This window comes from Dermacentor albipictus, chromosome 2, assembly GCF_038994185.2.
Source record: "Dermacentor albipictus isolate Rhodes 1998 colony chromosome 2, USDA_Dalb.pri_finalv2, whole genome shotgun sequence".
In the NCBI taxonomy this organism is placed as follows: domain Eukaryota; kingdom Metazoa; phylum Arthropoda; class Arachnida; order Ixodida; family Ixodidae; genus Dermacentor; species Dermacentor albipictus.
Genome location: NC_091822.1, coordinates 88,784,377 through 88,809,165, shown reverse-complemented (window position 1 = coordinate 88,809,165; position 24,789 = coordinate 88,784,377). Strand labels below are relative to the sequence as shown.

Genomic DNA, 24,789 nt, shown 5'->3' with positions numbered 1-24,789 from the left:
ACGTGAAGCAACACCCTGTATATATGCAATGGTGACAAGTGATCAGTAAAGCAACATATATATGCAAAAAACGCACACATACGTATGTTCGTGTGTTTTTCACATATACTTCGAAACTCAATATTGCTCGTGACTCAATCTTATTCAACAATAATAATAATAATATTTGGGGTTTTACGTGCCAAAACCACTTTCTGATTATGAGGCACGCCGTAGTGGAGGACTCCGGAAATTTTGACCACCTGGGGTTCTTTAACGTGCACCTAAATCTAAGCACACGGGTGTTTTCGCATTTCGCCCCCATCGAAATGCGGCCGCCGTGGCCGGGATTCGATCCCGCGACCTCGTGCTCAGCAGCCCAACACCATAGCTATTCAACAATAAGTTAACAACATTTAGTAAACGACTTTATTGTTGAAAACTACTCAACAATGGTTCAATACTCAATACTATTCAACAATATGTCAAGAGAATTTAGTCAACGACTTTATTGTTGAAAATTACTCAACATTGGCTCAATAATAGTCAATACTATTCAACGATATATCAACAGAATTTAGTCAACGACTTTATTGTTGGAAACTACTCAACAATGGCTCAATAATACTCAATACTATTCAATGATATATCAAAAGAATTTAGTCAACGACTTTATTGTTGAAAACTACTCAACAATGGCTCAATAATACTCAACATTATTCAACAATATACCAACAGAATTTAGTCAACGACTTTTTTGTTGTGAACTGCTTAACAACTTTACTGTTGAATTATTGCTCTGTGGTTTCAATATTTGTTGAGGTATTGTTGAAAGGCTATTGAGTCAACAATTCGTCAACAATATGCCAACAACATTTCAACAGTCATTTTCATAAGGGTAACAATTTGAAATGCACTGTACGCAATCAGTAGGCATGAAAACACAATATGAAAAAAAAACAATATGTCTTACAACACGATACATAAGCAATCGCAAACACTCTGTACGTAACAATACACAATAGGCCAGAAATAGGATATCAAACCAAGTGGTCACTCACAATACGCTGGATCTTTTATTTAGTTACAATTGCACAACATATGTTCGAAGCTGCCTTCTACTATATCCAGCAGTATTTTGGTGCTTGTTAAGTGTTAGAGGAACGTTGTGAGCAAGTGACTGAAGTTTGTAATTCGTACGAAAATGTGGTATCGCCCACATATCAATGCAGCGCGTTTTAACAGTCGACGAGTAACGTTGTAACGATGCCAGAGAAGAGAGGTAATTAACGATTTTAGTTGATGAAAAATCAAGCAACTGCAATAACCGAAATTCATACATTTTATCCGCGCGAAGTAAATTATGCTCTAGAAATGCTTCTTTCGTGGTATCTGTGCGTTCAAAATTTGAAATTTGCCGTATAATTCTTTTTTCTATGCTAACAATCTTATTTATGTTAGTTTTTGTTGTGGTAGCCCAAACCAGGTTGCAGTAGTTTATGTGTGAGTAAAACAGAGCGTAGTAAATTTGAAGCTTTGCTTGTAGTGGCAGAATGCTACGACAGCGCGATAGTACCCCTGTAACTGAAGATAACTTCCGACAAAAAAATTCGATGTGAGTATCCCTTTTCAAATTTGAAGAAAAATATATTCCTAGAGTTTTGTTGTCACTGACAATGGCAACAGGCTGGTGTTCATAGCTAAGCTGATGGGACGAGGAAACCTTTTTGTTTTTTGCACAGAATATGATCGCCTTCGTTTTAGTTGCATTAATCTTGAGTCTATTTTTTTTTCGGACCATAAAGACACCTTACTGAGAACTTCATTGCATTTCATATTTTTTTATTTAAATTAGAACCGCAGACAGTAAAAGTGGTATCATCAGCGTATATCATAAATTTAATCTCGGTGTCTATCAGGACAATATCATTAATATAAATATTGAATAAAAGGGGACCCAGTAAGCTACCCTGAGGCACTCCGTGCGTGACGGGTAAAAGAGATGATTTGTTATTGTTAACAAAAACACATTGCTGTCGGTCACGCAGGTATGACTCAAGCAAGGCCAAAGGTTCCCCGCGAATCCCGTATTGTGTAAGCTTTGTCGTAAGAACGTCGTGGTCAATGGAATCAAAAGCCTTACTAAAATCCCCAAAAAAGACCTACTGTATACAATTGTTCTTCAATGTTTCCCAGGATGGTTTCCTTTAAGGGCAATAACGCTAATTCTGTAGATCTTCCCGCTCAGAAGCCAAATTGAGAATCTGTTATTACATTTTTTCTGTCGAAGAATTTCGTTAATCGTGAAAATATGATTTTTTCCAACCCCTTAGAAGAAATCAGATAGAACAGAGATTGGTCTGTAATTCAATGCATTGTTTTTGTCTCCCCCCTTGTATATTACTGATACTCTAGCCTTTTTCATGGCACCGGGAAAAATTCCACTCTCCATCGCTGTTAAAGATGTAAGCAAGTGGGGAAGTGGTGACGGCAAAACATGCTTAACGGGTTCAACTTGGATGTTGTCGATATCTAGATCCTTACTATTTCGCAATATCATAAACGTGCTGTGGATTTCATGTTCGTTGGTTGGTTCGAGAAATATACTGTCAACAAAATTGCTATATTGTGTGCCGATGTCTGGTGGGCTATTATCGGCTACATTTACATTAACAAAGTGAGTATTAAAATAGTCTGGAAGCTCTTTGCTTTTAAGTTCACGGTGGCCTACAGTTAACCGTTTGATAGAAGGCATACTGTTATTACGACCGAGAACATCATTTATTGTCTTAATCAACGGGAATCCACCGGTCTTGGGAGTGCAATGACTCGGAAGAACGTCGAGGACAGTTTTAATACTTTTCGAAGACAAAGAAGTGACGCGGTGGGTGAGACTCACGCTCGTGGCGCAACGCTGCGTAATATACCGCAAAAAGTAGGGAGTTTCTAACGCCTGCGGGCGGCTCGGACACCGCGAGGACCTCTGCCCGGACCCCGCGAATTTGAAATGTCGTGGCTGTGGAATGGAGCAACCACCACAAGACCATTTATGTGAACCCAAGTGCCAACTGGGCGCGAAAAGACACCCGCTCGGTGACAGATAATCAAGAGAACTCTACCGTGCTCCTTACGAGTTGAAGAAGAGGCAGTGGGAACGAAAGATCAACATGCTACAGCAGCAACTTCAGAAGCAGCAGCAGCAGCAAACCGGAGCGACTGCCGAGCTGAATCCCCGGGATCGTTCCAAGGTCAGGCGCGGAAACGAGGACTTTTGCGTCAGAACCGACTCCTTCCCGAGGCTGGAGGAGACCACCGGAGGGCACCAACAGCGTGGCCGTTCGCAGTCCCGCACCAGGGGGCACTCCGGATCCAGACAGAGGGGGAGATCGTGCTCCAGGGACCCGTTGCACCCATGAACTAAGAAGCGGAAGCAGAGCAGGGACCGAAACAATGTAAGCTTTGGCAGAGGGGTTTCCCAGGCAAAAGATAAGAAAAATGAGGAGATCGATAAATTATGGAAAGAGGCTGGGGAGCTTAAAGAGGTCAATAATAAGCTCACTCAAGAGTTGCATAGACCATAATTGCAGGCGTGTACGGGGTCCCCCTCCACCCACAACACGCAACCGAAATTGGTATCGAAACCAGCCCACCCGGCCCCTACGGCTGCGACTCCCATGCAGCCTGCGGCAACGGAGGACGAAAACATGGTTATCGAATCGGCTAGACCACCCCCGATGATACGCCAAGGTGAACACGTTGATCGGTTGGTGGCATTAGAGGAAAAATTAGAAGAAAAAATCGAAGCTAAATCCGGCAGCCATACAGCAGACTTAAAGCCAAGTCCAAGCCCTTACGGGCGAAGTACAAAAGCAAAGGGCAGAATCAGTAACCATCGGAGAATGGCAACTAAAAGCGGAGGAACAATTCGACCAGCTCCAACATGGCCAGAGGCGCGCAAAGTGAGTCTTTAATCGGGCCGTTGAACTGTCACGGCTTCCAACGCAAGCGGGCGTTAGTGCAACAATACTTGACGCTGTTAGATGAGAAACCCTACAGGAGACGGGCAAAGCAGCACAACTCTCGGGGTACCAAGCTTTTTCAAGTGACAGGGGTGAAAAATCTCGCTTTACAACATTGATTAGGAGGAATATTGCGGCAATCGCGCACGAAATCAACTCGAGAGACGTTGAGGCAGTGCTAGTGGAAATTCTTATGGGACCAAAATAGGAACCGAGCGTGTTCCTATTAAACTTTTACAGTACTCCACAGCAGAGAAAGGTGAGACTCAGGGCACTCTTTCGCAAAGCTATTCAGGCAGCCGGGACTAACCCCTTGCTAATAGTCGGTGACTTTTTTGCGGCACATCCGGAATGGGGTTACGCTGAACAAGATGCAAAGGGTAGGCAGCTGTGGGAGGACGCGCACGATCTAGGACTCGGAACCTAGTAGTCCGACAAGGGTAGGTAACAGCGTGTGCGCAGACACCTCCCCTGACCTGACCTTCTCCAAATATGTGACAGACCTGAATTGGAAAAACTCGGAGCCCAATTTTCGTAGTCATCATTTCATTCAGGCCTCTATCCTTAAAAAAGGGGGGAAAACGCGTCGTGCTCGTCAGCCGAGGGTCACCGAGTGGGGATTATTTAGGCAGAAGCGAGAGAAAGGTGCCATAGGGAAAATCACAAATATAGAGAAATGAACGGTGGTCATCACGCGTCACGTTGAAGAGGCAACAAAGACGCTTGAAGGGGACGATGCACCGGAAATAGTCGATAGCAAACTGCTTCATATGTGGGAGGCAAAACGTTGTATGGAGCGCAGACTAATGAAGAAAAAGTGGAACCGTAATCTTACGAGGCAAATTGCTAGACATAACAATGAAATTGAAAATTATTCGATAAAATTATGCGATTAGAATTTGTGCAGCATATGCGACGAGATGGAGGGGGGTATGAGCATTTCCAAAGCATGGGGTCTACTGAGACACCTATTAGATCCGACCAATTCGAAAACCTTATCGGGAATTAGATTATGAAAAGCCAGGCAGGCGTATGAAGGTACAGACGCGGAATTTATCGACAATCTAATCACCATGTACATTGGCGATACTCATACCAGCCCCCCCCCCTACCGGAGTACGACGGAGCTCCCAATGAGGAGCTCGACGCACCCATCATGGAGGCGGAGGTCAGAGCAGTAATACTGGGACTAAAAACCAAATCAGCCCCGGGCCCTGACGGGATAACTAACAAAATTATAAGAAATCTGGACGATGCCTCCATCAGCGCTCTGACAGAGTAAATGCAATAAAATTTGCACTAAAGGCCACCTGCCACACCATTGGAAAATGGCAAACATGATCCTAATCACAAAACCAGGCAAACCCCCAAAACTAGCAAATGTAAGACCCATTTCCCTAACCTCATGCATGGGGAAATTGATGGAGCGCGTAGTCCAGGCCAGACTGACGCGCTTTATGGAGCAGAACGACCTGTGGCCGCACGAGATCACCGGCTTCATACCGGGCTTGTGCACGCAGGACGTGATGCTCCGACTCAAACACGAGATAATTGACAGACGTTCTAGATACGCCAAGGTAATCCTCGGCCTGGACTTGACAAAGGCTTTTGTAAATGTTAAACACGAAGCGATACTCCACGGTCTCCAAGAAAACGGGGTAGGCGCGCGAACATTCGACTATGTCAAGGGCTTTTGTCAGACAGAACTGCCTGCATGAAGTTAGAAGATATTGAATCTCCAACACTGAAACTAGGAAGCAGGGGCACGCCGCAGGGGTCGGTTTCTTCCCCGTTCCTCTTCAACGTGGCGATGAGGGGCCTCTCCGAAGCTCTGAGAAGAATACAGGGGCTAAATTTCAGTATGTATGCGGATGATGTCATCCTCTGGACAAGCCAGGGGAGCGATGCGAACATCGAGGAGCGCCTGCAGGCGGCGGCAGACACGGTCGTGGACTATGCTGTCAATAGGGCTCTCTCATGCTCTCCGCGAAAATCGGAATTATTCCTCTACAACCCAAAGTCGCTCCTGTGCAAGCATAGCTGGGAATTTGACATTAAAGTAATTAAAGTAGAGGGAAACCAGTCCCAAAGGTAAACCAAATCAGAACACTGAGACTTTTCATACAGGAAAATGGATATAACGATGAGACAATCAAAAATATAGAGGGATTTGCCACGCAAGCCCTTGGCATATATAGAAGGGCCGCGCTGAACGGACGAGGCCTGAAGGAAATAAGCTTGCTTAAACTAACCCAAGCATATGTAATAAGCCGCGTGAGCTATGCCACGCCTTTCTTAAACATTAGGTCGGAGGAGAGGTGGAAACTCGACTCGCTCATTCGACGGTGCATAAAGAGGGCCTGTGGCTTACCAATTAGCACCTCCTCAGAGAAGCTCCTCTCTATGGGAGTGTACAATATCTGGGACGAAATAGCGGTGGCTGTCAGGATTTCGCAGCTCGAAAAACTAAGCCGAACGACCACGGGCAGAGTTATCCTCGAAATGGTAGGCCTGCAAGCAGTTAGGGGACGACGAGGCAAAACAAACATCCCGCTGGACTGCCAAGAAAATCTAATAATTCCTCCCCTCCCTCGCAACACGCATACCATATTCATCACGGAGAGGAGGGAAAAGACAGCAGAAGCACTATTCAAACGCTTCGATTCGATGGACAGCAAGTCGGTTGCGTACGTGGACGCGGCAAGTGGAAAGTCGAGTGCGGCGGTCGCCTCGGTGGTCGACGGCCGAGCTGCTCCGTATCGGCCGCCACCATTACAAGCCGCAACTGGGAAACGGCTCAATAAGTTGTGACAGCACTCGCTTGCGAGGGAACAGAAGCAAATTTCATAACTAGCAACAGCAAAACGGCCATTTGGAATTCTGGAAAGGGCAGGATCTCGCCGGAAGCTGCAAGGGTTCTGGCCAGTAAGCAGCTAAAGAGAAAAGTTACCCTAATGTGGACCTCCGCACACACGTCGGTTCCTGGCAACGAGGTGGCCCACGAGTTAGCCCGAGCTCCCTACTTCAGGGTGACTCCGGAACCGCCCCACTGCCGGAACATGGACGAGCGTCTGCAAAATTATACGGAGATTGTCGAAAATTATCGGCTACGCAGGAGACTGGTGCCACCACCGGATACAAGTCTAAACAATAGAGAGGCAGTCGCATGGAGGCGGCTGCAAGCTGGGAACTTCGTAAACCCGGTTTGGGCATACCATGTTATACATGATAGAGAAAACGATCAGTGCAAGCACTGTGGGGCGAGAGGGACCCTCGATCACATAATCTGGGAATACGCTAGCTCCCCAGGGGCTAAAGCAAGCATAAAATGTAGAGAGGCCTGGGAATCCCTGCTGCGGAGGGAGGACCCTGCTCCACAGTAACACGCCATCCGCCTGGCGGAAGAATCCGCGAAGAGTCAGGACCTCTTGCTTGCTTCTGATCGCGGAGGCATTGGGGACGGGAAGTGGGGGGCCTGCTTAGCCGGCGGTACAATAAGGTTGCTATCATCATTAGTCACGGTAGCAGGCATGTGCGCGGCAATGCCCGCCCACTTCCTGCACCAAGACAAACACAAATAAAGGCCCCTGCTAATTCAGGGACTTCAGAAAAATACGAATATGTTACTCCCGCGCCACAGAAGAAATGATGATTGGGGGCAAGGGTGAGGGGGTTATGATTTATAGTAGACACCGCGAAAGCACAACGAGAGAATGTGTTGCTACGTCCCACACTTCAAAAACACCCATCTTTTTCTACTTACAGACGCCGGCTTAACCAAAGAGTGGCAGCGCTTTTCCGTTTACAAGTGCGATCAATAACAGTGAAGAGGTACTTTTCGACTGGAAAGTGCTCCTCGCGAAACATTAGTTTAGAAGATCAAGATTATTTAAGTATTCGATATTATGTACCGGACAGTGGGTGTTGACGGTTATCGGAAACCACCAAAACCGCCCATACACACTACCACTCACCCACCAACCCACTGGTTTCACCCATGCCGATAGTTTCATCGAGTGCACTGTGTGTGTAAGTTAGCAACAGCTTCAAAAGATCGAGGTCCCTGGCGGGAAGTGAAATTTTTGTGCAAATGTCGACAGTGTTCGCTGGCTAATTGACCTGGTGTAAAATTATCTCGGTGTACGCATGACGTATCAATGGAGCTCTTACCATTTTGGGGCAGAAATGCTAATGAACGAAGTCACAGCTGCATAATGCGTACTGAAGCTCTGATGCCTGCTTGTCCGATGCCGTCATTGTCTGGCAACGTTCTCATCCTAATGTTCACACCTATCACACGGAAAAGAATAGCCAAGCTTTACGCACCATCGCGCTGTTTAATCGTAATCAACATCAACATTGGGTACCGAACCAGTGTTCTTCGGCAATGCGAAAGTAGCTCCTGGATATTCGTGATTTGAAACTTCTGGCGGGGTTAACAGTAAATTATGCAATTTATCATCGCGAAGCTGCGCACTGGACTATGAGGCACGCAGTAGTGGAGTGCTCTCGAACAATTTGACAAACTAGATGTCTTTAACGCGCACATAACTCTATGCACACGAGCATTTCCGCATTTCACCCCCATCAGAATGAATCGAACTTTCGGCCTACTGCTCTGTATCAGAATGGGATGCACAGCCACTAAGGCACCGAGGTAGGTATTTTTGCGGCGCGTTGTGCATCATGCATACTTTTAGAGTCGTGGCGCCGGGTCATATAATTTGCGGTGTACGGCAGGGAAAATTGTAGCGGACGAAAATACGTCGTTGTGAGCATCACGAACTTGTCCGTGACTACACGACAGTCCTATTAACTACTCGAAAAACCACCTTGCACACATAAAGTACGTATCACGCTATCTTCAAAGTGCCCTAGCTTGCCTCGCCGACTGCACCTCAATCGCAGCCACCACAGCCGAAATGCTATAGTGACTATGACGACTATGACGACTACGACGGCAACATTCCGGGAGCGTCGCCGCCAACTTCTAGCCACAGCGTGACTAAATCGACTTTGTGACGGAATGAGTTCGGCGGGCCAACTATTGTTCCCAAACTCCCCAACGCGCTACGCGGAACCGCTCCGAGTTCTACGGGGCCCCTCTGACGTCGGCTGCGGACATTCGAACGTGTGTGCATTTGAGTGCGTAGACCATCCTGCGGGGACGCGGCTAGTTTGTGATGACTAAACGAACGTTCGCATCACCTTGTTCGCGGGCGGACCGAGTGTTTAAAGACTGCTGTTGTGCGGATACTCGAGACACTCCCTCTCAAGCATTCATGTTAGACTGGTGTACTTTCTCAGTCATGTTAGACTGATATAAATACTGTAAATAAACCCATATTCCTTGTTCTCGATGAGAAGCAGTCCTTCCCTTCATCAACGTCCTCAGCGTGGATAAGTTGGACGACGGCATTGGCCAGCTACCTTCTAATTCATGCCCGACTCCAATCTTGACAACGGATCACGAGTGATGGGATTGAGCCCCCAATCCTGACACCCTTCACTTTCTGGAACTACGGTGAGGGGACCTCTCAGAATTGGTTATAACCTGTTATGACGGCTTCTTCACCATAGTGAGTGTCAAAAAGAAATGCGAGGAGTACCACCTGAAAGTGACATTGTCCTGTTTCCTTGCCTTTCGTTTTATTATTACTACTAGTGTTTTTTTTTATCGCGCGCAACCAGTAGATAGCGTGCGTGAAGACGATATACACGTGGAGGTACGTCATCTCAAGGAGTGAGAGGCTGTTGTTGGCCCGGTACACCCGGCGAATTGTGAGCCTTGAAAGGGCTGGGGATATCAGCGGACAGGCTCTCCGACTTGCACGGGAGAGCCACGGAGGGCAGGGAGACTCCCAGACGATCATTGCCACCCACCGATGACAGAGTTGGCCGCTTGCTGCGAGCCACAACGCTCGGGTGGAACGAGCGACGCCGGCCAAGCATGTTCTGGACATAGAAGGAGTGCGGGGAACGTAGGCGACAGTTTTTATTCAACTTTGTGACTCAAACGCAAATGGTAGGAAAGAATTTTTAAGCATTAAGTTAGAACGACTTCATATGTCTTCGGTGATTAGTATGGCGGCTAAAAATGAATTTTAAGATGGAGATATTTTGAAAAATTTACAAAGGAAAACAAACAATGGCAAGGAAGGCTAAAGTTGTTATTCACACATGACCACGGTCTGCTCTACCTAAAGAAAGCAAAGGCAAACATTGGCGGTTGTCTAATCGCACTTGTCGATACTGGGTAGCACTTATGCGTTACTATAGCAATCGGACGACGTACGTATTTTTGTTTCACAATAAGTGCACAAATTATGTATTGCCACAACTTCAGTGTTGACAAAAGTACACCAGGTTAGGTAGGCATTAGTGCTGACGATATGCATACATTTCCAGAAAATATCATGTAGAAATGCATCAGAAGAGTGCTACTACGTTCCTTCCCCATGCTAACACCAGGACAGCCTGACGCGCCCATGTGCGAAAGAGAATAAATTGGATGATAATATTTTGCTGGCGTAATGCTCTCACGTGCCGCACTGCAGTTAACAAGATGAAATCATTAAATATCTGATAACCGAGCATCGAGAAACCATAGATAGTTGGCGCAAGACATCTATCTCGTTGAGCTGCCCAAAGGAAGAGGCACAGTGGTATAAAACTTCTGGCTGTTAACTTTAGAAAGGATGAAAATTCGGTCAAAAGGAGAGCCTGTTTAAGTGCTTGTAGCAGTTAGGCCCACAAACAGGCGGGAGATTCAATAGCGTCGATCTTAGCAATGGCACGTTAAGCGCATCGCTTTTCTACAGTGACAGTAACTAAATATCGGCATCCTAGTTATAAAATCACCCTACTGCAGGTACCAAATTTTATCTTATCACTTGAAATGCGACAAGCTTCATCAACATTGGTAGAGTGGTGGCCGGGGAAAATGAGTGCAGCGTTCGCATTTATTCTAATGGGATCTCCCGAGCTGCAGCAGTTTCTAAAATAAAGAAAATATATCGAGCATCGATGACGACCATTAGTGTGTACTAGGACAAGCCTCAAAGGCTGCGAATATCTTTTCGGCGAGTGCTACGGCACTTTCGGGGCCTCCATTGCGCCTCGAGATTCGCACGTAGTGCTAGGAAGCTCGCCGCTCGCACGCACGCACCTCGACGGGGCATTCGTCGAGCAGGATGGTCTCCAGAGCGAGCTGCTTCGTCTCCGGCATGAAGTAGTACAGCACCAGCCCGTTGGCCAGTGTTAGCGTGCCGTAGAACCAACCAAGTTCACTGAAGCCAAAGTCTCTGCGAACGCGCTCGAAGAAGGCCACGCTGCAGAAAGCACACGCCCAGTAGAAGGTGCACACGCTTCCTAGTTCCACGCCGTAGCCGCGAAGGGGCGTCAGCTCCACGGCCTGCGGCGCAACCAGTTCGCACTGGCGATGAGCAATGTGATCCGAGGTCGAATGAAGAGGGGCTGCACTCAACGTCGACATGGACAGCGTTGCATCGTTACAGTTTACAGCGTTGCAGTCAAGAAGAAAATTCAATTTTTATTTAGAGCAGTGAGGAAGAGTTCGCAAAAAGCTGGCGACTGGCGCGGGGAGCTGCAGACGCTGAAAAAGAAGCTACTGAATAGTTTTTCTTAGTTCTATGCACTGGGTCTAGGAACGAAGGCAAACGGACAAACTTAAAAAGAAGTCAAAGGATGCCCGACGTGGGACTGACTGAATAATTATGCTGGCAACTTTAGCATATAGGAAGACGAGAGCATAGATCAGAAAGAAAACGTGGTAGCTTATACCGAACAAAAACTAATATGCATATCTTACGACCTTAGTCCACTCGATACCCCACCTCAACTCTAAAGACGGCGGTGTGCCTCAGTGACAGTAATCGTTGGTTATTTAGCAAACACCTCGTAACGTATGGTATTAGCGGCTTCTGCTCGAATGCACTGGAATACACGGTGCTTGTATGCTTCTAAAGGAAGTCTTCTTCATAGGTATGTATACCAAGGCGTGTAAATAAGGCGCAGTTATTCCTTCGTCGGAGAGGTGCCATGATGCTTCACTCGTTGACATAGAGTTACCCGCAAAAATTACTAGAGGGAACTTTGGCGCCAGTGTATACGAGAGCAGCCAATGTGCCCTTTCGTCCAGTATGGTAATCTTGACAGGTATACGGATTTAACTAAGTATCGTCCTATTTCCTTTTATCGGCACTGGAATTTGCTAAATTTCATTTCATTCATTTACTTTCAGGGCCGTCGAGGCAGCACAGAGCGGAGTGCAAGTGATACAAAATAAAGAAGACTAACAGAGAACGAAATGATCAGAGACAGCAGACGTGAACTCCTCGTGATCAGTGATGCTAACATAATAGGGGTGAAGGCGATTACAGTCTTGACTTGTTTTAGGAATGAAAGCTTAGAAGTACACGTTGCTCTTCACTGTGGCACCCCGACTTTCATTTGACGATCAGTGAGAGATCACACGTGGCTGGCTGGGAGGTGAAAAAATATCCATTAGGAAATCGTTATTAGTGTAATATATTTTGTGGAACACACAGTGGGGGACTGAAGGGAGAAAATGCTGCGTCGAGTAACTAGGAGCGGCAGGTCAAGTTCTTGGTACAGGGGAGAAACACTAGCTAAGCGAGAATAATTCAATAGGATAAATGTAGCTTAAAGGTTTTTGACAAACTCAACTCGAGCTTCTGTCTAATTGATTATTTGCAACGATCTATTCTGTTACAAACGTGATACTTACTCATGATTATGCATGTGCGCATAGACTTTTTGCTTGGCTCTGTTTAGATAACTGTATCTTGGAAATTCAGAGATTAAGACTTTTATGAAAAATGATGCTCCAAGGACACCTCGTGCCACAAGAGCAAAGATAAGGCAAAATTCATGTACATCTCAAACGTTCCTATGGTGGCAGAACGATTGCAAAACCAGAGTTCAGGCCAGTACGTTTTTTTGAGAAACTACGATCGATGAAGCCGAGGAAGAGGTAGTTGTCGATGGTAGTTTTAGGCTACAGGATTAACTGGAGCAAGTGGAGTAGCGACGGGTTTCAAGCGCGGATAAATTTCCACCGTATTTCAGCGATATATGTTATGATCGACACACGCTGTTGGGTATTGTGCCGTCCGATTATTACCGGCTGGTTCCTCAGCTAATATTCTGCATTGGGCAGGGCGCGCTGCTCGAGCTCACAAGGCAAGGCTGGAGCGTCGTGCAACGATGGCAACGCGGCACGTGTTTTTGCCGGAGCCGCGTGCTATAGTGCCGGAGATTTGCTGCAAAGAATCCTGGACTTCTCCAGCACGAAGCTGCTATATGGAGTCAAAGCCGGTGGGGCTGAACACTTCACAGCTAATACGTGTTTTGTATTTGGCTCTTACGTCCCACAAATCAGCAGGAGGCTGGACAAAGCTGTGCGCCGAAAACATGACAGGCTCGCAGTTGCCTTCCAGCCTGTCCTGCTTTCCTGCGACGAATCAGCTTTGTGAAGCTCACAGCACGCCCCATCAGACAGACCAGCGGCGACATCAAGGTGAGACGTGTTTGACGGATACGGGAATGATGGACGTCACTTGGTCGCCAACCTTGGAACTGGGACCAACAAACACCAGTGAAGCTGCTTTAAATGCCACTTCGTTACGGGAGATAGACCATTAATTGGACCATTCCACTCCTGTGAACGAGCACCCCTTCCTTTCTCCGGGGCAGTGACACGTGTGCACATGATGGAACTTCGCAGATGATGTTCAGTCAACAAACGTACCAGAGTGATCGTGCGCACCCTCGCCAGCAAGGCGAGAGTGCACTTCGGCGACTACAAACGCCCCAGATTGGAGGGTTCTGTGGCCGCAGCATTCCCTGGCCTTGGGATCTAGGGAGGGTATGTGGACCTAAGCTCACTGTTTCGTCTCCTCTGGTGTGCTGTCCGAAAAGATGTCTCCCATGACTTGTAGCTCGTGCTATCCGAGAAGATTTAGTTTGCTCTGATATGTAGCTCATGCTACAAGCACGCGTCACTGCCCTCTGTGCTTCAGCCAGTATGAGTATCCCTTGTTCTGTGAAAAAGTTTCTCTCTCCTATACAAATAAATCCTCGATCCCGTTTCACCATCACCTTTACCTCGTACTCAACACGAAAGAAACAGCAGTGATCAAGAAGGCTGGGACGACGGCGTGAGCCCGCTTAGCCTTCGTGGGGGCCCAGGTGGCGTAGGCCAGCTACCCGTTGCGACACGCATCGGCGGCGTGGGCTAGAGAGCCACCCTCGGTTGACGCCAGACTCGGGACCACTACTCCCGAATCCTACGGTGTGCGCATACTGGCAGAACGGTGGCGTCAATGTGGGAGAAAAATCTATACGGATCCCCCGGAATGTTGGAGTAGCCGGACCCGAAACTACTTAATGACATCCGTCATAATGCCGGGGCACTCTTGGCCCCGCGGCGCTGCTATACAGGCTGTTTAAAATTAAGCTTTCTCGTTTTCTCAGAACTAAGAACTGGGAGGCACGCGAAGACTACCTGTGCAAATAAGTTATGTCGCCAGTGGGACACAAAGTGAGATAATAATTATCGCTGTCAGACACAATTCACTAAAATTGAATAATTAACTTTTTGTTGACTGCAGTAAGTGGGTATGTTTGTATTGAAAAGCTAAAGGCAGTCGTGTCTCTACACAGTGTCAGTTGGAAGAATTCTTCTAGCATGTCTGCGCTCCGAGATATCCGACTCTAAATTCTAGTTGTGGTTCGCATGATTACGTATGCAAGAGAGTTAAGATCGGCGCGAAGCACCTAAATGATGGGATGCGGCTGTTGAGAGCGGCGTTTATTCTGACAATGGGGCGGCGGATGCATCGGTAAAGTTGATAACTGTCGCCCTTCCCCTCTCGGCTGGCGAAATAAAAAGTCTAAGAACACGGAACCGCTGTTGTTACACGCGACCGCGCAGTCTGTAACGATGGCGGCAGCTGACATGCCGAGATAATGGCGCGAGCGGAGAAGCCGGAGGGCACTGCGCGTGCGCAACAGTGGCTAGACGAGCTGGCGTGGTCCTTGCCTGGGCTAAGCAAATAAATTGGCTGCCGATTTCCAACTACTGTAAGTTTCATTAAAATCAAGAGCAACCACTGCATGGCACACGCCGCTGTCATATCTTGAGTTCGCCAGCCGAGAGGGGAAGGGGAACACTTAACATCTTTGCTTATCACTCCACCCTGTTGTCAGACTAGACGGCGCACGAACATCCGCGCCACATTAGAGAGGAGCTTGGCGTCGATCTTAACTCTATTGCATGCGTAATCGTTCGAACGACAATTAAAATTTAGAGTCGGATATCTCGGAGCACAGACATGCTAGAAGAATTCTTCCGCGTGAGACTGTAGAAACACGACTGCTTATAAAATTTGAATACAAACATGCACTCTTACTGCAGTCAATGAAAAGTTATTTCTTCAATTTTAGTTAATTGGGCTGCTCTTAGTGATAATTATCATCTCCCTTTGTGTCCCCCCGGCTAAGTAACTTATTATTTATGAATATCTTTCTAGGTTGCAATGAACTATGCAAATATTATTCTCGGCGTATAAGCCAGTGCCACTACGCAAGTGCTTCCACTTCCCGTTGCTCAACGCTAACGTCATGCTTTTCGTCTCCGCGCCGAAGCTGTGTAAAAAAAAAAGAAAGCTATTATATACGAGAAAGCTTTAGGCTGGGGTGAAACCAATTTCTGCATTTCAAATACATGCAAGAGGCCAAAACGCTCTCATTGGACAACCGCTCTAATGATTTTAATGAACTTTGTTGAACTGAGAAAACAAAAAGGAAATTATACAAATTGTAAGAAGTAAATGGGGCCTTGTAGCTCTTACACAGAAAAAAATACAATAGAGGGAGAACATTAAAGCATAAAATGTCCTGATCTATATATGTCGAAAACGAAAGAATTATATTTCTACACTAAAAAAATATATTGGAGTTCGATGAAATGCATCTGCTAGAGCATGTGAAGAAGGCGAATGCGATTAGGAGTTCACAGCTGAGGTGAAATTTTCGCAACATTCAGAAACACTTCGAAATGTCCTACACACAAATAAGGGATATTTCAAAGCTGTGCATAAAACTTATGTTATTTGTGTTCGCTTCAGAAGCCTGAATTGACTTTGTTTACACAAATATGTTATTTCCGAGTTAGAATTGGCAACGTTTCTTTTCTGCGTTGTAGAATTGTAGAAAAAGAAAGTGGTTTCTCTGTTCTCTGTTTACTCATTTCTCTGTTCCCATGTGCATAGATAGCAGCACCCTAGGGAAAGCTGTCTGCTGAAAAAAAAAAAAGAAGTAACGGGCTGGGGCGACCCCTTCTTGTCCTCACCTGTATCCAAGTCAGGGGCCCAAGACCGAGTGCATAGCCAAAGTAAAAGACAGCCAGGAAGATGAGTCCCAGCGGGCTCCCTGTAACGCCGGATCCACCGGCCGCCATTTCAGTGGCGTTCGCAGCAGTCGACGGCATGCTAGCGGTGTACTGCAGGGTGTCAGCTGGAATGCTTGGATACACGCTTGCCAGCAGGATCATGCTTACGACGCATATGTTCGCGGAGGACACCAGTAGACGCAGACGACCCACGGTGTCCACCAGGGGAAGGGCAGCACATGCCACCGCCAACTGGGGCAAGAGATAGACTTCGGTATTACTTATGGGCTTGCACCATGAGACAATTCTTTTGTCTTGGCAGCTCACTTTGCAATTTCAATATTGATAATTGGCTTATTTTGTTTCTATTCCTTGTTTTGTTACATGGTATTTCTTTTATCAGTGCGAGGACAATTATATGGACACTCCAGGGTAATTGTCGCCGTAGTGTTTGGTATAGAGTCCAAGGGTTATAACACCGTCGCCGTGCGTCGTGTGCTGTGTGTGCGAGCGAAAGCGTGTAGTGGAGTCGACGATCGCGGCTCAGTCACGACCGCGCAAGGAAGGAAAGCGTGGAGGAAGCGCGCCGTCTTCCATCGCGCACGAGGCAGCGGAGGGGGGACGGAGCGGCGTTGTACTCTGGCAGCAACTGCGCATGGGCGGCCGCGCGAGATGTATCTTGAAAGCGATCTACGATGGAGGCCCGGTGTAGGAGCGCAGACGGCTCATACCATTGCGCCTGCTCTGCTCTCGCCTCTCAGTTTGCGTTGAAGCGATATACAGCACGAAGGTCATTGCGCTCTCTCCCGCTGCCGCGCTTCTTCACGACAGCATTTTGGCAGCGAGTGTCTGTGGTCTTGGAGTGTGATGTGTTCATGTTTGCGCGTGCGCTCTGACACCATGTGTCTGAGTTAATAAGCAAATGTTTACAGGTTTATACGGGCGATAAATTTACATGTATAGCTGTCTACTGAACTGTTATCGCAATTGATGCTTCGCTATTCTGGCAAAGCTGCCGGCTTTTTAAACATAAAATATTCATTTACCCTTTTTTTACTGAGCACCATTGTAGTTTGTTGTTTATTTCACGGTTGTTCCTTGCTTGCTCTTTTCAAATTATGTGTTATTTTAGCGTTAAAGCTGTATAATAAAGTTGATTTATTATATTGGCCTTGTACGAAAGCTTGTGTGAAATCTTATAACTTTGGGGCTCCTTTGTGTTAATAATGTATGTATTTGTTGTGGGATCGACTCGCTGCTGAATTAGTCTAGAACACGGAAACTGGCCGTAAATGTTGAAGATGATGAGACCCGCTAAACTGAATAACATTAAATGGCGAATAAATCCTCCTGAACTCTAGGGTAACAATTAATGCGATACTTAGGGTCAGTATAGATAAGAAATTATTTTTCTGTTTTTATACACAAAGAAGAAATACGCACGCAAATAAGTATTAAAGAATAAAAAGACAACCGACTACAAGCAGCCTAATATGAAACATATTTGCATCACTTGTAGGGCAGGGGCTCGTCAGATGCGTTCGCGCGTAGCCGTAGAGCTCATAAGTGTTGTCAGCCACGATCGCCTGGAATACAGAGGACGTCAAAAAGATAAATTTACTAATTGCTAAAAGTAATATGTTGTAAGTGCTTAACGCTTGCAGCAGATAAATGTAACTACGCTAGACATACCGGAAGAGAAAGTCCGATTAAGTAGCGCGAGCAGGTATGAACGGCAGTAACACAAATTCGCTCATCAAATTTGCCGTCTTTGAACTGTTCTGCCAGCTGGATCTCATGGTTCATTGTGCACAGACGTGTGTTACAATAACCCTTTAAAATAGCTTGAGAATGATTCAAGTCATTGTGACGGCTGTTGACGCATGGCATCTTATGAACATTTCTCGATGAACAAGTAACCCAATAGCAGGTCCCTCAGTAGCACGACCTGCCTCAACAACATGTAACTAAGTCTTGACTTTGTTCAGCTAGACTGCGCTAATTGATGGAGCACGTTTGGATGAATACATCGAGGAGAAAACAATACGAGAAGTTCGTATTTCATTACCGACGTCTACGACCTTCATGGAAAACTAAATAAAACGGTTTAATAGTGACACATTGTCGACCTAGCTTACAGCAAGGAAAACTTCGTTTGACACTTACTGCGTAAGCGGTGTAATTTCTATATAGTTCGAAACAACAATGGGAAAAACCATTATTATTCTGCTTGGTTGAAATGTCCCAAATAGACGCGAAAATGCCAGTCGATCGTGAAACTTCAGACCACCAGAACTAACGAACAATTAGCACTATTGTCCGCCCACCTATATTGCATATACGATTATATTACCTCCAATCACCTTATACCTACTCATGAAAGCCCATGGATTAACATATGCATCATTCTAAAAACATGACGCTTGAAACGAGCCAGAGAAAGATGCCTCCGCGCGTCATACATCATTTGTGCGGGTAAGCACCTCCTTTCGGAGCTTTTGAGGCTGTATGAGCTGCTGCCAAGTTCTGCCGTCTGACACCATTAACCCTTCGTAATTTTTAAGGCTATTAAAGGCACGTAAGTCCAAAAGGAGTAGAGTAAAAATACTTGGGTGTAACAATCAAAAACACGCTGTCCTGATGTAGTAACATTGGCGACGTCTGCACATCAGTTATGCAAAACCTTACGTTCATAAGGCATACATTAAAGATGGAACCGGCTGACCCCAGACTTGTTACCTTTAAAACTTTTACCATTACTAAACAGGAATACTCTTAAACTGGTGTGAATGCTTTCATTTGCAGGACATATGGAAATTGTAAAATGGTACGAAGCCGCGCTGTGCGCTTCATTTCGGCCGCGTTTCGATGGGGGCGAAAACACCCGTGTACTTAGATTTAGGTGCACGTTAAAGAAACCCAGGTGGCCGAAGTTTCCTGAATCCTCCACTACGCCGTGCCTCATAATCAGAAAGTGGTTTTGGCACGTAAAATCCCATAATTTAAAAAAAAAACTGTAGATCGTTGGATTTACCAAACGAGTTTGCGTGACCGTAGGAATTCTTAAACGGACCCTGCAACGATTTTGACGATTTTCTACAAACGTACTTAGTCGTTAGAGTAGGTCCTTCTGATCATTAATTGACGTATCTAAGTCCTCCGCGTAAAGCGTGTAATTTGTTATAAGGCTTTAAAAATGTGCATCACTGCCGATCGCAGCATACTGCTCGGCGGAATTTTTAGCCGCCCCCACGTATATGACGTAAATCACCCAATTGACGTCATATAGGCGAGCTACGCGATTGGCCTCCAGGGCGCGTCCTCTCTAATTTTTCCACCTCTATGATGAACAAATGATGTTCGTAATAGTTGGAATGCTAGTTAATTTGTTTCAATAAAAAGAAAGTAACAGAAAGAGAATGTAGAAGAAGAATTTCTCACTACACTTAAGCACTTCCGGCACACAGCAAGCGTCGTCTGCTTGTGTTACAACGCGCTCCATTTTGACGGGAGCTCCCCGTTCAGAGTCGGTCGCAATCTTTTCGCGAGCACTATGAGACGACTTTGTTGCGTTGTGGACTGCAAACGTAGCGGCTGGCAATGTGCCAAGTTGCGACATCGTGTCCCTCTGCAAGGCAGCAGAGGAGTGGACCGGCTACAGTGCATCGGACTGCCGCTTTCTGATCGGCGCCAGGATTTGCGGCCGTCACTTTACACCGGAAGATTACTAACGCAATAGCCTTTCGTGAGTCCAATATTAGGGCAAACACAAGCGCAAGGGGACGGGGTCTGGCCGCTTGACTGTGCCGTTCAACGGGGTGAGCAGAAACGCAAATGTGAGTTGTCTGCACGGTGCAACCACCTGGTTGCACAGAGCTCAACCACACACAGGAGTAGTAACAAAATGTATTCTTCTTTGCTGCTGGTGTAAATTTTTCACAGGAGGGTAATCGTTAACACGTTAGTCTTGTAAATGTTTAAAATATTTTACTCTTGGTTAGAGCAATATTACCTTTTTTTGACTGGTTAAGCTCTGCGCCAACGGCTGGCTGGACCGTGGACACCGATCAGGCAGCTTACGTACGTCTACGCTAAAGTTCCTTCATCAGCTTGAGTTTATGCCTCCATCGTTTCATTAGCACACCCAGCTAACCTGCGGTTACCGGAATACGAGACACGTTCGGCACTGCGACAGAATGCTTGCAACGCACTCTGCTTCCATAGCTCTTGCTTGGGGTCGACTGCGAAGCAGCTGCCGGAGAGTTTGGAGAGGCTTCACTCGCTCGCTCCTAGAGAACCGGATGTCGACGACACGATGTGTCATCATGACGCAAAGCCAGTGAAGGCGGAGCTTAGCCCTGATCACTCGGCGAACGAGTTAAGGAGACAATACACGAATATGGAAGAGGGTTACTTGTAATGATACCTAGCTCTCATAATTTGAGACGTTTCACACAAATTGCGGTGCGAATATTAACTTTAGCTGTAACCTACGCACGTACAAAATTTGTGCTAACCGTTTCAGGGGCATTTTAATAAAAGATCCCGTGGAAAATCACGAGAATGAACTTTTTGTACGGGCTGTAGAAAGGGAAATTAAAAAAAAATGTGCACATAGCTGCATCAAAGCGTTCTCTTCTTGCGCATCTGGTCACCGACATGCACGGAATTTGCTGCCTTGTTTTGCATGCACCGACATGAAAACTCACTTATGCGTAATCCCGCAAGATGGGGGAAGGTCTATGAGAGGAAAAATTGCCATCCACCAGAATGTAGCACTCAGCTACGAAGGAAACTTACACGAGTTTTTCATAAATTAATCTTCGCAGTTGAAGAAAAATTGCGATATTCAGTGCCGCCGTGCTTCGAGCAGTCGATTAATTCGGATCGTGTTGTGATGCGCTCGCTTCCTGGTTAGGTCAGACGGCAGAACGACCACCATGGAAAGCTGTTAGTCCGGAGTTCAAATCCATGCACAAGGGTGTGTTTTCCCGCCACTGTGAAGGTTTCTACCTGAGAAACTAGTCCGTATTGCTTTCCTTCATTGCATGGTGCTAAATTATGGTGGATGACAATTTCCCTTTTCAAGCACTGATATTGTTACAGGGATAACGCGTATTTACAAAGGGGACGAGGACCGGCATGGTCATGGCGATAGAGATCGACGGCCTTGGGACGCTGAGTGGCTAAACCTGGAGTGTTGAACGGTGGCATCGGAAGCATGTGGGTCAGAGTGAGGTGAAAAACGCCGAATATTGCCTCCAGTACGACGCCAAGATCCAGTGGTCCAGTTTGAAGGCGATGACCAGCTACTGTGGCAGTGGCGGGTATTGTGTCCAACGCGTGAGCAGTTGAAATACATGTATCAGTTGTTTGCTGTTCTCAAGTAAGCCGTTTTTCTGTAGTGCGGAGGGTAGTCCTTGTTCTGGGTGGGATTTGCAGGAGTACGCTCAGGTGCACGGATGGAACACACAGTGCATGATAAACCAAGGTTCGCGAACTCTCGCGGACGACTGCTTCTATGAGCGACATATGTCGGTGGACAGGCTGGCTGACTGAACGTCTGGAGGAATGGCTGTAGGAACTATTGCTTCGAGTTCGCGGCGGACAATGTGAGTTACACCTTCCCACGCGGTATACTGCGCAGTCATCATTGGGTCCTCGCATGATGATGTTGCGGCGGTGTTAGGCAGCCGATGGAAGTGGCGGGTGATGCGGCGGCTTTTTGCTCATTCAAAACGTTAACATTCCTTAACTATGGCGACTACCATCGTACCGTCCTTAGATACAAGTAGATTGAACGCATTGGCCGCTATTCCCTTAAATATTTGCTAAATCTTGTCAGCTTCAGTGATTTTTACGTCTCCCTTTCGACAAAGGCCCAGTACGTCCCGAATATATGAAATTTACAAACAAGTGGTTGTCTGGATGAGGGATCGCAGCTCCTTTTTAGCGGCCGGCGAACAGTCAAATGATCTGCCCAAGAAATCATGCAGCTTCGCCTTGCAGACGCCTAAACTTGTAAGATATTCGTCATACGTCTTGTACCACCCGCGTGCCGTTTCAGGTAGAAAATCACGTTGGCTAACATCAGCGTGGAGTCCCGCCTGTTGTGGTCGCTGACGCGCTCGTACATGTCGATCCGCCCTTCGCCGTGCAAGCCATCCGTGCCAGGAGAGGTTCCCGGGCCTCGCGGGTGTAACAGAATCCCAGGAGCCGACGGCTTCTGCGCCGTCGTCACTTCGCTGGTCATCGCGGAGTAACCAAGACGGCGATCGCTTCCAAGTTCCGTGCTTTGTTGTCAGAGCCGGCACGCTGTCAGGTTTACCCAGCACCTCCAGCGAAAAAGTTGTTATCGGGATAATGTGTATTTACAAATTGTACCTATATATAAGGTTACAATAAGCACAAGCAACTGCGACTGATGCAAGGCTTTCGCGCGAGCCTCTGGCCACTTCGTCGCCGTTGTCTTTGTCCGGCCGACAGTAAGAGCCCGTTCACTGTCTCGTGGCAATATATTAAACATGTTTTCTCCCCATACAATTGCATAATAAAACGCGTTACGTTATTAAATATTAGCAAGTCAATTTTAAAAGTCGTTTGAATGTGCAGTGCTGTCACTCTTGAAATGACCGTTATGTCATTATTTGGTCATTCACTGGGTCATCCTGTTAATTTCATGCATGTCACACACTGCTGTGTCTGACATCTTAAGTCTAACAACTTAACTGCTTGCAAATATGGTCGTTTCTGCTAGCGGCGAGAATTTCATGTATTGTTTTACGAGATTCGCGCCTACCTGCTTGGTTTTCCTGTAGATCGTGGTGTGTATGTGAAGAAATGAATACATCAGTAAATAAGTACAATGGGCATACTGAGGGGCAACTAATGTTTTGCTTTACGAGCTTCTATCGATTTCTTTTTTCTCACTACCCTCCAAGGTGATAGCGCACAGTGTGGAAAAATTACGCACAGCCGCTGAGCATCACCTGTATGGCGAGAATGGCGAGGTCGGCCAGGCCCTCGTCCAGCTCGATGCCCGCCGCCGCCACGATTGCTCGCGCGTAGCTTGCAGCCATGTTGGCTCCACAGAACTGCTGCAGGAACATCATGTGCGCCGCCAGCCAGTAGTGCAGCGACGGCGTTACGGCACGCGAGAATTCCCTCTCCATCAGCCTGAACTCTGCGTTGGCCTCGACCGGTTCCTTGCGCAGGCTTCGCTGCATGGCCATGGCGCTTTCACGGTGGCCAATCTGTGCACACGGTGGGACATTGAGCTTGAATGGGTGTTGTTCGATGCATCTTGTGTGAACTAAAGCAACGATAGTAATATAACGAAAAAACAAACAGATTTTTTAAATGCTTAAAATCTTACTTCTGCAAACTTTACCTTCCCGTTACATATGTTCTGCTTACGTGTGCACCTGAGTGAAAGAACTCATTCCTCGCGATCGGGATATTCGAATCTACCAATGGACTAGTTCACTAATATTCAAGAAATATTGCAAAGCCAGCATCTTTGATGAAGTTTACTAAAATATGAAGCTTTTGTTCTTCACGGTCATCATTATAGCACTATAACAAGATTGGTTTAATATATAAAATCGTTGTTAATCTTGAATGCTATAACCAGAAAGGATTGCATCTGAACAAAGCTTCATCTTGAATACTATAACATTAAGGCGTCAAGGTTGCTACACCACCCGTTCTCTAAGATCAGATAACAACAGAAGACAACATCCTAGTTCGCTGCCAGTTTTTCGACTGCATTGTTTGGGTTCACCAAAGACATTGCCTTCTCTTCTGGAAATTATTCTCTGAGGTACAGGCACGACGAAAGATAGAGAGAGAGAGAGAAAAAAAACTTTTATTGTCAAGGTTGAGTGGAGTTTTCATTCCCAGCGGTGTGGGCTATCATGGCGTCTGCTTCGCCGCGACGCTATCAGCCCATTCCGCCAACCATATCTAGTCTTTTGGGTTGGAAATTTCTATCTTCATCTCCCACACTTCATGTGAGGGAGCTCGCCTAAAGAGTTCTCTCGGGGGAGGGTTCTTTTGGTATCCCCACAAGATGTGACCTTGGTCCGCCAGGATGCAGTTACAATGTTTGCAGTTTAGCGGATATTCACCACCGGTCATTGCAGCTAGTCTTTTCGGACTAAGTACAGATCTAATCTGTACTCTCCTGAGGTTAGTGGCCTGTATTCTTGTCAGTGTGTCGTGCGCGGATGGAGATATTCGCCTCGATTCGCGGCAATAAACGGTCATTTCGTTATAGGTGTGGATACCTTCATATCGGTCAACCCCGTCGGGCAAGCCCACCTCCCGGTTACTTGCTGCTCGGGCAGCTAGGTG

At 46.6% G+C, this 24,789-nt stretch overlaps 1 protein-coding gene across 2 annotated transcripts in view; it reads right to left on the bottom strand.

Moving 5' to 3' along the window:
* Nucleotides 1-9,640: 9,640 nt before the first annotated feature.
* LOC135901011 (uncharacterized) overlaps nt 9,641-24,789 on the bottom strand; it is a 35,804-nt gene continuing 20,655 nt past the window's right edge. For both annotated transcript variants that reach the window (XM_065430642.1, XM_070532965.1), the window contains 4 exons: nt 23,424-23,687; nt 16,396-16,686; nt 11,167-11,412; nt 9,641-9,953 (listed from right to left, as the gene is read on the bottom strand). In XM_065430642.1, coding sequence (XP_065286714.1) covers nt 9,735-9,953; nt 11,167-11,412; nt 16,396-16,686; nt 23,424-23,687 — 1,020 coding nt within the window. In that variant the 3' untranslated portion in view covers nt 9,641-9,734. The remainder of the gene's footprint in view (nt 9,954-11,166; nt 11,413-16,395; nt 16,687-23,423; nt 23,688-24,789) is intronic.